The following is a 12,359-nucleotide window of genomic DNA, read 5'->3' on the forward strand; positions in this document are numbered from 1 at the left end:
CATGAGAGATTTTGCCAAGTTTTACAGAGAGCTAGAGCAAAGAAGCATTATATCTGCCAATGCACCGCATACTATGAGATTTGCAAGCGTTTTCACTGCTTATTCCAAGAGGGCTTTGGCCCTTTATCCCACGTTATGGAGTACTATGATTAGAGGTGCCTAGGTCTCTTCTTGCTGGAGATCCGTAGACTCAGAGAGATTACCCTCAGGAGCAGCCGAACTACACATAGAGGACCTACAGACAGAGGATCCATACAAATTGTACCCTTCCCCATATGTTTTGAGATGATGTATTACTGTGGTGCTGATGATGATGATGAGGATGTAGGGTAGGCTTACATACCGACCCACTCTAGGTACCGTCATTTATTTTTATTTTTATGTTCCCCCCGACATTGTACTCGAGTCACACATGGATGTAGCCTTTTGGTTTCAAAGGTCATTTTGGCCTTTTGAAGACGTTAATATATAGTTTCATTTCATTTCTCCACGTTCACTTTATAATGCTCCAAATCAAGAACCTATGTCCTATCCATCAGACTCTGGGCAAACACATTGCAATGTCATTACAGAGAAGGTGTATTTGGAGAATAAAGAATAGTAGAGTCCACACCCACAAAGACTTGTTGATAGCAGAGCATTTTGCAAATGCTTGTGAGATGCTCGCACCTACATATTCAATTGGGCCATCTGCAAAGGCATTCCTGCTGGCTGGTCAGACCATGTTATCATACAAATAAATAAAAGAGGAGACCATGGTCAGACCATGTTATCATACAAATAAATAAAAGAGGAGACCCGATAGTTCCAAGCAGCTACAAGACATTATGATTGGGCATCTGTTGGCCAAGATATATGGATCTTTTGTAGATCAGGCTCTGAGCGGCTGGGTAGAGATGCATGACATGAGACCCGTGGCTCAGCAGAGATATACTACACTCAATCATATTTTAACAAGGAGTGTGATCATTGACGAGGGTCAAGCACAAAGAAAGAGATACTTTTGTTTCTTCGCGAATCTCCAGAAGTATTTGACAATGTGCCATGTGTCTTTGTGAAGAAATGATGGAGTACTTATGCCCCATATGAAATACTGACTGGCAGAGTGCAAACCCCTGGAGGTATATTCAGATGCAGTTAGCAGAACCAGTGATGAAAATCAAGGATGTTCGCTTTCACCTACATTACTTGGGCTCTATAGATGAGGTCTCAAAAGATTTCGTTTTATTTTTTCTTTGGGCCGGGGGAGGGTGGTTGGGGGGGGGGGGGGGGGGGGGGGGGGGGGGGGGTTTGTAGCTAGCTGGAATACTGACAGCAATGGCATTGTACTTGTATTAGACACATCAAAGGGACTACGGGAACATTTAAAAGCATTGCAGGCCTTTTGCATACATGGAGATCTGAAGGTGAGTCATTCTTTGAATGGAAAACAGGAGAAAAGTATTAATGTTTGTTATTTAGAATCAAGTTACGAATAGTATAGAAAAAGTTTTGGAACTAATGTTTAAATTCCTCCATCAGCTTCAAGGTCTCTCAAAGTATCAGCCTGTGTGGGAAGAAAATCAAACTACTTTGAGAAGAACGAAAAAAGGTTTTATTCATCACCCTGTAAATGAGGGAAACTCAAGGAGGACAGTCTGAAAAAAATAACCTACTTCAGGGTTGTGCCAGAATGTAGAGATAGGAACAAAAAGTAATCTGAGGTTTGACTATTTTCTTTTGTAAGAGGAGAAGACTGTCATCAGCTATTCTCTTGGGAAATACCCAAACCCTCCATTCTTTTCATGTTGAATTTACACATTAAGTCCACAACCTCTTCATCATTAAGTATTAAGCTTGAAGCAATAGCCAAGATGTTTGGAACTATTTGTTCAACAAAAGAACTAAAAAATGAAAACCTTGCTATAAAGAATAGTAGACATTACCAGAAAACTGTTCTCGGATCTTAACTGCAGAATTTTTCCTGCCATACTGTTTTTTGCTTGCCTTTTTTTCATCAAACTGCAACCAGTCATATCCTTCATAACAATCTGCCTGTCCCCTTTCGATGTTGTGAAGTCATCAAAACCTTCTGTAGTTTCGTCTGCTTCAGTAGCTCCCTGTTTTTTCCAGCCTTTTCTGAAGCCCTTCATATTTGTCGACTGCTGAACAGATTCTGGAGCTCTCTCATGAAGTTCAGTCAAGTTAAACATCTCAAGTGGGTCTTCAATACATTTGTAGATGAATCCTAATTGATTTTCCAATAATTTTGTCTTTGATTCAAAATGTTGGAGCTCCTCCTTAAGCTCCAAAATCTGCTTCATTTGTAAAGTCAAAACAGATTCTATGGTTGGTCCCCAGCTTACCTCACGGTCTTCTGAATTTTCTAGACCTCTAAGAACTTCTATGTCAAACACATGTCCCAATTGACAAATAAGTGCTTGTGGTGAGCACAAGCAATAATATCTGTCTTAAGAGATAGAAGTCTAGTTCAGGCTCGACAACGCAACCAACATTCTACCATAGCACATCTAGCCATTCATGACTTAGACCAGTGCGAAAGATACCTTTTTCTCACTAACTCCTGTCACTGTAGAATATCTATTCTGCATTTGCTCACTCTGGTTTCTAAGGATACTTATTTCTTTCCCAAATCTCTGCATCACATGATAGAAGAAAATAAAATCACCTTTTCTCGTATTTCTATCAGGCTATGCATGATCAATGCTAATTTCACACTGATCTCAATGCTTCACCAGTCAGTTCAAGCTTTTCGATTCATGCAAATGCAAGCAATTGTCCAGATATTCAGTTCAGATAGCTAACAAACAAGCAATCGTCTATGATAAACGAACCTCACACCAATTGATTCATGACGCACGCATTAATATGTACTACTCTAAAACTATTTGATACAAATTCCAAACAACAAATGCACCTGATTTACACCTCCTAGTTGAGATTTTAGTGAACAGATCTTTCTTCTTTGCTTTTCTATCATCATGTCCCTGTCTATGGCAGCAGCCTCTAACACTGATATTCTGACTAAAAGATAAGGTAAGAACCGTCACTCAGCAGAATAACATTGTAGCAAATTATTTTCAAACATATGAAACTACCTGTAAGGTGAACAATTGCACATCACAAATTCAATTTTGAGAAAAGAAATATTTATAAACCAGCAACACATACATATGTACATGCGTACTTCTGTTTTGGCGGACATAGGTTTGCACTGATTACAAGAATGTACGAGGCATAGCCACCCTAAAAGGGTGGCATGGAGAAAGCTAACAACATCATAGAAGACCTCATGTGTAATATCCCCAAAATGGAAACAGTCACAAAGAGACTGAACACCTAAGTACAAATGTACGGGTAGGGCAAGATGGAAGAACTGTTGTGTGGATGAAAAGACCAAATGAGGATAGCACAATAGCAGCAACCAGACCGAGATCCAAAAAGTGGCATCTTTGACAATCAGACCCATAAATGAGATCCAGATAATCTAATGTGAGCACAATAGTTGTTCTAAACATTAAAATCCACTTGCCCAAGTGTCAGATCCTTCATTTTAGTGGAAACCTGGACAAGTAGCAGAAGCCCAATAACATGCTAACAAGTTGACAACTGCAGCAAGCAGGGCCCAGCTCCGAAGCACCGGAATCAAGAAGGGGCTGATATGGGTATGCTAATGCAGGATTTGTTGGTTTGGGCAGCAAAGGAGCTCTTCTTGCTTTCCAGAACACCAAACCTAGCAAGACAGTTGATCTCCAAGGGCTAACAGATCTATAGCATTTTCCAAGTTCTAAGAGGGACTCACGGTACTCAATGGAATGCTCTTTCACTCCTCCGTCTGGGTAGCATGCTATTTTTACAGCTGCAAAGTTTGAAAATTTTGATTTTACTAAGGTAATACCGAGCTGTCTATATAGGTTCTTGCATATGCCATGAATAGTAAATTCTTTGCGCCTTGACAGTTTTCGGATAGCTCTTCTTTTGTCGACGAGCAATAGGTCCTGAAACAAAAGGGGACAATAATAAGAAAATGATGCCCATCCGAACATAACTTTCCCAGTGATTGCCTCGTCCAAAAGTGTGAAACGCTGTTTTGCATGACTGATGTGGAGTCACCAAGTGATTCTGCCGGCTCAACAGCACCTCTTCTAATTTGGCAGCTCTTCCTCATGGGTGATTTGCTACAACCATATAATGAAGAATACAGAAAAAGGTGCCAATCAAGAGTCGTTATCTCCCTCTTCTAATTTGGCAGCTCTTGTGTGTGGTTTGCTACAAACGGATAATGAGGATACCAAAAAGGCACCAACCATAGGGGCCAATTGACAATCGAGTGGTAATCCCTCTATAAGGAGCATACTAGCAGCTTATTTCATTTTGTTTGAATTGCCAGATTCCTCTGTCAGGTTAATGCTTCTCTCAGGCTTTTTCATTGTGACAGACAAAAAAGCTTCCCAAGGGATATGAATGGTATTTTGATAATGAAGTTTGATCATTTCAATAAGAGCACTACAATTACAATGGCATACCCTTCATTCAGCAATGTGTTGCAGCTTCTTTCAGGGAAATTTTTCACAAAACCTTCAAAGATGGAAAAGCCACTACTTTCTTCTCAAGTCAATTCTTTCAAGTGGTAGTTGCTCTTACCTTGACTTTGAAAGTTGATAGAACTTCCTTCACTAAGAGACATCAGATCAATGCTAAGAGAATGATAACTTAATCAAATACATCATGACACCTAATAAAGGCATTACTCTTTATACTAAGGTTTTGAAGATAAATCACATGAAGGGTGCTGATATTCAGCACTTAATACAAGATAACGTTTCCACCTCAAATTATGAACTCCATATGAAGATACCAAGCTCCAATTCTGTAGCCAATCTATTCCTTCATCTCCAAAAAGAATCTTTAATTGATTTCTTAATTTTAAGGGTTCAACTCCTTGCACTTGCAAAATAATGCGGCCCTCCTAGACCCTACCCTTCCCTCAAAGACCACCTTTACAAAGAAATGCACGGGAGTGCGTCAGCAATTTGCTGGAGAGGAGAGGGAGCATTGGCACAGCAAAAGCACCAAAGGGACGGAGAGTGCTCGCATAAGCTATAGCACTTGTAATAAGCAAGGTTACTGGTCTTTGATTTTGAATAGCTCGACTACTCCATGATTTTCTGCAAGCTTCACAATGCCAAATTTTAAAAAAGAAAAATATGAGCACTCTTTTCGCACAATGAAAAATAAGGATAGGTTGGCTCCCACTATAGTAAAAGGCACAACAATGTTGTATCCACTCTTCTCTAAAGAAAGGCTTTGACTTTCTATGTTTCATCTTTCAGATTTCCTCTTTGTGTGCTTCCAAATGTTTGTGCTGGCACCGCCTTTCTACTAGAATCTGGAAACACACCTCAACAAACAATAAGCGCACATGAACTGAAAAAATTCACGCCAACAACAGAATATTCTCAGCATCCATGTATAAGGACACTCTTAGATCAATCTGCATTGTGCATATCCCCAATGGTTGTCAAAGCTACAGTCTAGTTGGAACTATAAAAAGTCGACACAAACCTCTATGCTAACTGCAAGAATCACTAAAAAGCGGCACAAATTGACATGCTCCACATCAAATGAAGATAAATTGTCACGGGAAATCACAAGAAGCGCTTCTTTTACGTCATACGGCACACCGACATGCTTGCTTCTGCTTGGTTGATAGCCGTACATAAAACTACTAGCTAAGAGGGTTTCATGTGTACCAGCTCTTAGTACATAATTATATGTCAAAAAACAAGCCAAATCAAGAGCACATGCACATCGCAATCAACTTTAAGTGCACCCCAATTCAGACACAACTTTTACTACAGGAATTGCTTGGAAGCCAGAAGTAGAGGGAACAATGAGAAATTCTTTATAAAAAGAAGGGACTGCTTTCCTAGCTACAAATAGAGAGAGAGGAGCACACTATTTTCTAGCCACACATAGGTACAAGTGTGCACGTGGAAGAGGGTGAGATTGACAGACTCGCTCACAAAAGTTGCACGACCTTCTCTTTTATTCAGGTGCACTACATACGGGGCTCTCTGATGTGGCATATCAGAACAACCAGTAATAATTGGTGCAATTTCTCTGCATATACTGGTCAAGTGGGAGATGTAGCAGGTTGTGTCAGAATCCAACAGTAATGTTCCCCCCAAAGACGTAGTTGGTAGTAATCTTTCAGACCAAAGTGATGCCAGAACAGAGTCTGCAATTAATAATAGTCATTCCTAGAATATCCATAGTAATACACAATGAGCTCATCAAATGATGGGTGACAAAATAATGGGTGGTATAATTAGTATTATGTCTTCTCCTTTGGGGGTGGGTGGGGGGGGGGGGGGGGGGGGGGGGGGGGAGGACTTGCGGGGGAGAGACTTACAATATCAATGTGAGGAGCAGATGAAGTGGGGCGTAAAGGCTATCTCTTCTAGCAAAACCGAGCTCATGGAGGAAGCATTTGTCATACATACAATTATGCGAGAAGCCTAAAGCTCTCCAAAAGCTCTTAGGGAACTCTTCACTGAGAAAGTCTTTGCATTAATTAAAAACAGGTCCTAAACATGAATGTCACAAAAATGAGAAATAACCTGCATCGCAGTCGATGAATAGAATCAAGATCTTTCTCCCTATCAGACTTGTGTTGTTCTTGTTCCAGATGCATCTCAAGTTCAGCCTTCCTTGCTAGCTTTTTCCAATGTTCCACTGACCCTCCATGACCAGCTGCATATCTGCTGCACATAAGACCCAGGAAATTGCTAAGGAGACATGCAAGGCCCAGATGCTATGCATGTAATTCTTACAAGACTTTTCAATTTTCTGTAAGCCATAATCTTATGTTTACAGACGTTGGCTCTCGCCCTTTAGAGGTCCAAGTGTTTTCTATGCAGAACTCTTAAGGTAAACCTTCAAAGAAAGGCATTTATTTTCAGCTAAACACTAAACTTCCCAGTTTTTAAACAAGCGGTTCTCACGCTCAGCCTTGTTATGCAAGAGGTGTTCAGCTTACTTATTTTCAACCTGTCTACACTACACTAAAATGCTTTGTAAAGAATTGCATGCGCACTTAACGACATACAACAACTTGTGATGAGACTCTTAATTAGTGGTGAAAAAGGTCTTTACCTTACCTGCCACAATTGTGTACACCTGGCCTTACTCTCAGTGCATGAGTAACTTTGTGACTGATCCAAAAGCACCTAAATCTCTTTCTCTCCCTAAATAAGGTAGTTAATGCATACAGTAAGCAAAATTCTTTGCCTTCTGAAAGCTACTAAAATAAACTGATTCAGAAAAGGCTGTTGCTGGTTCTTGAAATTGAGTTTGGCTTATGTTGCCACCGTCAACTATCCGCAAAGGTGCTGTCCTTAGAGATGTGTAAATGGTGATGTTGTGCACAAACTCCACCAAGCGCAAACACTTCAACTCACTCAAATTTGTGGTGCAAGACATAGCACTTCAACCAGTTCAAAATAATTAACTGGTAATCTCCGGCTGGCAATCCAAAACTATTAATCGGTAATCTCTGACAGGCCATCAGTCTATGGATGAAATGTAGCAGGGCTACAGTATCACTTGCACAAGACAGGCAGTTACGATTATAGTTGGTCTGAAGGACAGTGATACGGGTGGTGGTGTAGTGGACACCGTGGCCATATCACCACCACCAGAGTTTGGAGATAGACTTAGCTGGACTGCAATATTTTACTATCCATTAGTGCTCTTAAAGATTGTATACACGTGTGAGTGGTTCTAGTGGTCGATACCACATCGTTATCCATTTCCTATGGTCTAGTGTCTTGGGTCTTGATATCTTGGGTCCAATCTGCACCCTCCCTGCACATTGGAGCCTCGACACCCCCATTGTACCTGTGAGTCCTGGGACTCGAGCTGAGTGTGCTGCCAGCCAGAGTTTGTATGGCTCTATGAGTTTGTCAAGTTCCAGTGAGTTCTGAGTCTGTTGTTGTGCTTTGAGTGTTGTTCCGTTGCTGTGTGATGTTTTCTTTTTGTTGGAGTGAGGTTTCACGCATATTGCACTGGGGAGCACCCACTGTAGAGAGCACGACACACTTTCCGTGCTACACGTGCTCTCCTTTTTAGCACGCCTGATGGGACCTCATCTCAAGTCGCACTCCATAGAGTGTACAGGTCGAGGAGCTAGCTGGTTGAAGCCCCTCGCCTGTGCCAGTCTGCTGGTCTAGACTGGTCTGGCCACCTTCATCTTGACCAGCTAGTCTCTCGTCCTGGTCTAGCTGGTGATCTAGTCACTCGCCCTAGTCTAGCTAAGTGATCTAGTCTGTCTAGCTAGTGGTCTAGTCACTCGTCCTGGTCTAGCTCAGTGGTCTAGTCGCTCGCCATGGTCTAGTAGGAGTGGTCTAGCCTGATCTAGTCGGGTCTAGTCTAGTGGGTCTAGACCATCCAGCCAGTTCAAGGGTCTCTGCGCCCAGAGATTGGGTGGGTTTGTTGCTACTGCATGACACATCCAAGGCAGTCTAAAGATCGACAAAGACCACTATTGAGCCCTCTAAAGTACTATCATCGAAAGCGCCAACCTTTCATGCCAAGTAGAAGTCCACCAGCCCCGCTACCCCTACCCTCCAACACATCTACCTCCACTCCCTCAACCAGCTCTTCCTCTCCCAGGTCACCTTCCCCAATACCCTTCTCACCAACGGTATCACAAGAAGCTCTCTTCTCACCAACTGTGTTACAGCAAGCTCTGGAGCAATAGGCTCCTGAGCAGGCAGCCATGGAGGAGCTGACAAGCGTTCCGACTCCGGCGAACATAAAGTTTCCAACTTTCAAAGGAGTCTCCACAGAGGATGGACACGACCATGCTAGGAGATTTGTCTCCCTATGTAGGGGTCGTGGCTTTAATAGAGAAGATGCCTACCTCGTGCTCTCCCCGTCAACATTGGATGTCTTAGCAAACAAATGGTACAATCAGTTAGCAAAGAACCACTTCACAACTTGGGCAACACTAAGGCAACAGTTTTGTGAAGCTTTAAGACCAGGTGACTTCCAAGAGAAGGTTCTGGATGAGTTGGCAAACCTAGTGCTCCAGCCAAAGGAGACTTTTGCCGAACTCATGACAAGAACAAAGTCTTTGGTCGCCAAGCTTCCTCAGCAACCAGGAGAATTCAAGGTCAAGAAGTGAGTGGAGAAGGCTCTCCCCAAGACTTCTCGGCAAAAACTCCAAGAGAGTCTCTGACCTAAAGCCACTTTGGAGGAGATTGTCGCTGCTGCTACTAGGATAGAAGGGGCAAGGAAGTTAATCAACGACCCTCCTCAGGTAGAGACTACCTCAGTACTCTTGGAAAGTCCATCTGACCTATTGACTTCTTTACGCAGGAAACTGGAAGCAGTAAAGTTACAACAAGCTCTTCAAGAAGAGAGATCCTTCTCTTTTCAAGAGGAGATGGATCTAATCAAGTAGAAGCAGGAGCTAGAAGAGCTCAGGAGTCAGCAAGAGACTAAGCCTATGGTGTGGTGTAGCTCGTGTCGCTCTCCCGAGCACCCTCCGCAAGAATCCTCACTTCAAGCTTACTGCCATTTCTGTGAGAAGCCCAAACATGACAACAAAGATTTCTATTATTTCAAGGGATTGCGGCAATTACAATAGAGCCTCGCCCCTACGCTTCAACAAGGCTTGGCACCTATTCAACAGGGGTTGGCACCTGCATCCAATATGGTTTCCCCCTACGGCCATCCAAACCACATGCCACCTTTGCTGACTACACCTCCTATGCAAGGTATGCAAAGCACTTTTTCCATCTTAGAACTTTTACCATGCTAATGCTTCCTCAACTCCTCAGAGCTTCTACACCTCAGTCTCCGCCTCCATGCAGCAAGAGTAGCAACCACCTCGTCCTCTAGCTCGCCCATCCAATCGCCCCATTTTTGTGCTACAGATGCGGGGAATATGGGCATTACCAAAGCAAATGTCCCCTAACCGAAGGGTATCCTCCATGTTTCCATTGCCCTAAGGCTCGGGATCACTACAATACAAACTATCCAAAACAACGTGCATCTACATCTTCGAGCCCAAGTCAAAGGCAACCTGAATTCACCTTTCCCAAAATCAATCTGATAGCAATTAGCACCATACCTCAACCACCACCTTCTACCCATGTGGTTGCCCCTCATGACAAGTTCCAGCAGCTAGAGGAGCCCATTGGTGTCCTCACTCGGCCGAGGGCAGCCCTCAGTCTCATCCCTCCAGCAAGTTCCACTCTACCACCCACTATCTCACCAGTGAATACCCCACTTCTAGTAGTCGACAAGCCCTCCCCTAGTGCCAAGAAAGGATCTTCATCTCCGTTCTCTAATATTGATGGGGCTTTCTTGAAAGCACTAGCTGACCTACAGCACATCAAGGTACAAGAGAAAGCACTAGTAGAAAAAGAAAAGCTTACTACTGAGACTATCTTAAAGAACACCTTTCAGCAAGTGCCAATCTACGACATGCTCAAGCTGCATGTAAATCTTCGAAGTGACACCCTTACAGTCATTCAATCTCCGTAGCCCGATGCAGGGTCCAGTGCCGGACACCTCCCCGTGCAGCCCTCTTGGTCCTACATGATCTCCTATCCCAATGCTCCCCTCACCAATTACAAGAGTCCTCGTCTCACTCTGTCTATTCTAGGACACCAATTCTCAGAGGTAATAGTGGATGGTGGATCTGACATCAACCTGATGTCTGAGTTCACTATACTGGCATTGGACCTCCAGGCGACTAGGCCAGCCTCATTCACAGTGACTTTGGCAGACCAGAGGACTATCTATCCCTTGGGAATAGTAGACAAAGTGCCTCTACACTGTACAGGTGCAGAACTTCACCTTTCTCCTGGATTTTGTCGTGTTTCGTCATCCGTAGGTTGAGGAAGACTTTCCTTTGCTCATTGGCAAACCATGGTTGTGGCACACTAAAGCACTACATGATTGGGGCAATGACACCATGTGGATTTATACTCATGGCTCCCCAATGAAACCCATTCGCCTCAAAGGAGGGATGGATCCAGTGGTGCAACATAGTTCTTTGTTGATGGAGTCTAACCCTGAACTTGAACAGCCTGCTCCACCTAACGGGCTAGCAGAAGACCTTCTAGAGTGGGTGGAAGCTACCAAGTCTATGCCTTGATATGGGGTCTCTATTCAATCTTTGCTTGAGAATAACCCATCTTCCAATGTCCTTACAATAGCTGGCCAGAGTGTATCGCCTAGCCCATGGTGATGCTACAATATGAGGTGAGCCTATAAACCATAGAGGAGAAAAGAAATTTCCTTTGCACGAGTTTGCCCAAAAACCAACCTCCTTTGTGCCTGACTATCCAACCAAGCCAAAGCTAACCTGTGTGTCTTGATGAGCTTCCCCAACGGTGGCTACATGAAGCATATGCAAATTTCTATATTGGTTAAACACAAGCTCCAACTCATGATGTCTCTATGCTCCAAAGAGTAGCAACCTCTTCATCTACAGAAACATCTTTAGCAATGCCCTCCCCAGACCCAGTAGAAGAAGTCAACGTGGGCAACTTTGATGATCACCCAGCGCTACTAGACCAGATGCTAAGCAGACAGTCATATTTGTTGTGGGTTATGTCACAGAAGATAAATTTAGCCTCTTTCGAAGTTACAGAAGAGTCAAGCATTGATGATTATGATAGCTCCAGTGTCCAGCTTTCTCCTATAGAACAATTGGCATTGTTTGTCTCTATACTCCACTCCCCAAACCTACCCCCTTACCTACCTACTCGCCCCCTACCTACCCACCTACTGGTCCCCTACCCACCTACTTGTCCCTACCTTACCCACCCCTTACACACCCACCTAGTGGTCCCCTACACACCTACTCACCCCCTACCTACACACTTGCTCGCTCCTTACCTACCCCCTCGCCCCTACCCACCTACTCGGCTCCTACCTACCTACCCCTCAACCCCACCTACACTCGCCCCTACCCACCCCCTCTCTCGACCCGCCCCTACCCACCTATTCCACCCCTACTTACCTACCCACCTACTGGTCCGCTACCACCTACTCGCCCCTACCTACCCACCCCTTACATACCCACCTAGTGACCCCCTACTCACTTACTCGCCCCCTACCTACCCACCTACTCGCCCCCTACCTACCCACTTGCTTGCCCCCTACCCACATACCCCATCGCCCCTACCCACCTACTCGCCCCTACCCACCCCCTTTCTCCACTCGCCCCTACCCACCCCTAACTCCTCTCCTCGTCCCTACCCATCTTCAGCCTCTTTAGTCATCCCTATCTAGCCTTGGCACTCTCTACCCTCATTTGGCTTCTTCTTCAATTACCT

General features: G+C 43.9%; 1 protein-coding gene across 1 annotated transcript in view; it reads right to left on the reverse strand.

Annotated features, from left to right (window-relative positions):
• LOC147448161 (uncharacterized) overlaps positions 1 to 12,359 on the reverse strand; it is a 250,323-nt gene that overhangs the window by 198,652 nt on the left and 39,312 nt on the right. Inside the window, exons 3-6 of the mRNA XM_086524021.1 lie at positions 6,624 to 6,767; positions 2,918 to 3,020; positions 2,547 to 2,636; positions 1,926 to 2,294 (exon numbers count right to left, since the gene is read on the reverse strand). Of these exons, the coding sequence (XP_086380147.1) occupies positions 1,926 to 2,294; positions 2,547 to 2,636; positions 2,918 to 3,020; positions 6,624 to 6,767 (706 nt within the window). The remainder of the gene's footprint in view (positions 1 to 1,925; positions 2,295 to 2,546; positions 2,637 to 2,917; positions 3,021 to 6,623; positions 6,768 to 12,359) is intronic.

The sequence above is a fragment of the Adiantum capillus-veneris genome, chromosome 11 (assembly GCF_014529385.1).
Source record: "Adiantum capillus-veneris isolate H3 chromosome 11, ASM1452938v2, whole genome shotgun sequence".
NCBI lineage: Eukaryota > Viridiplantae > Streptophyta > Polypodiopsida > Polypodiales > Pteridaceae > Adiantum > Adiantum capillus-veneris.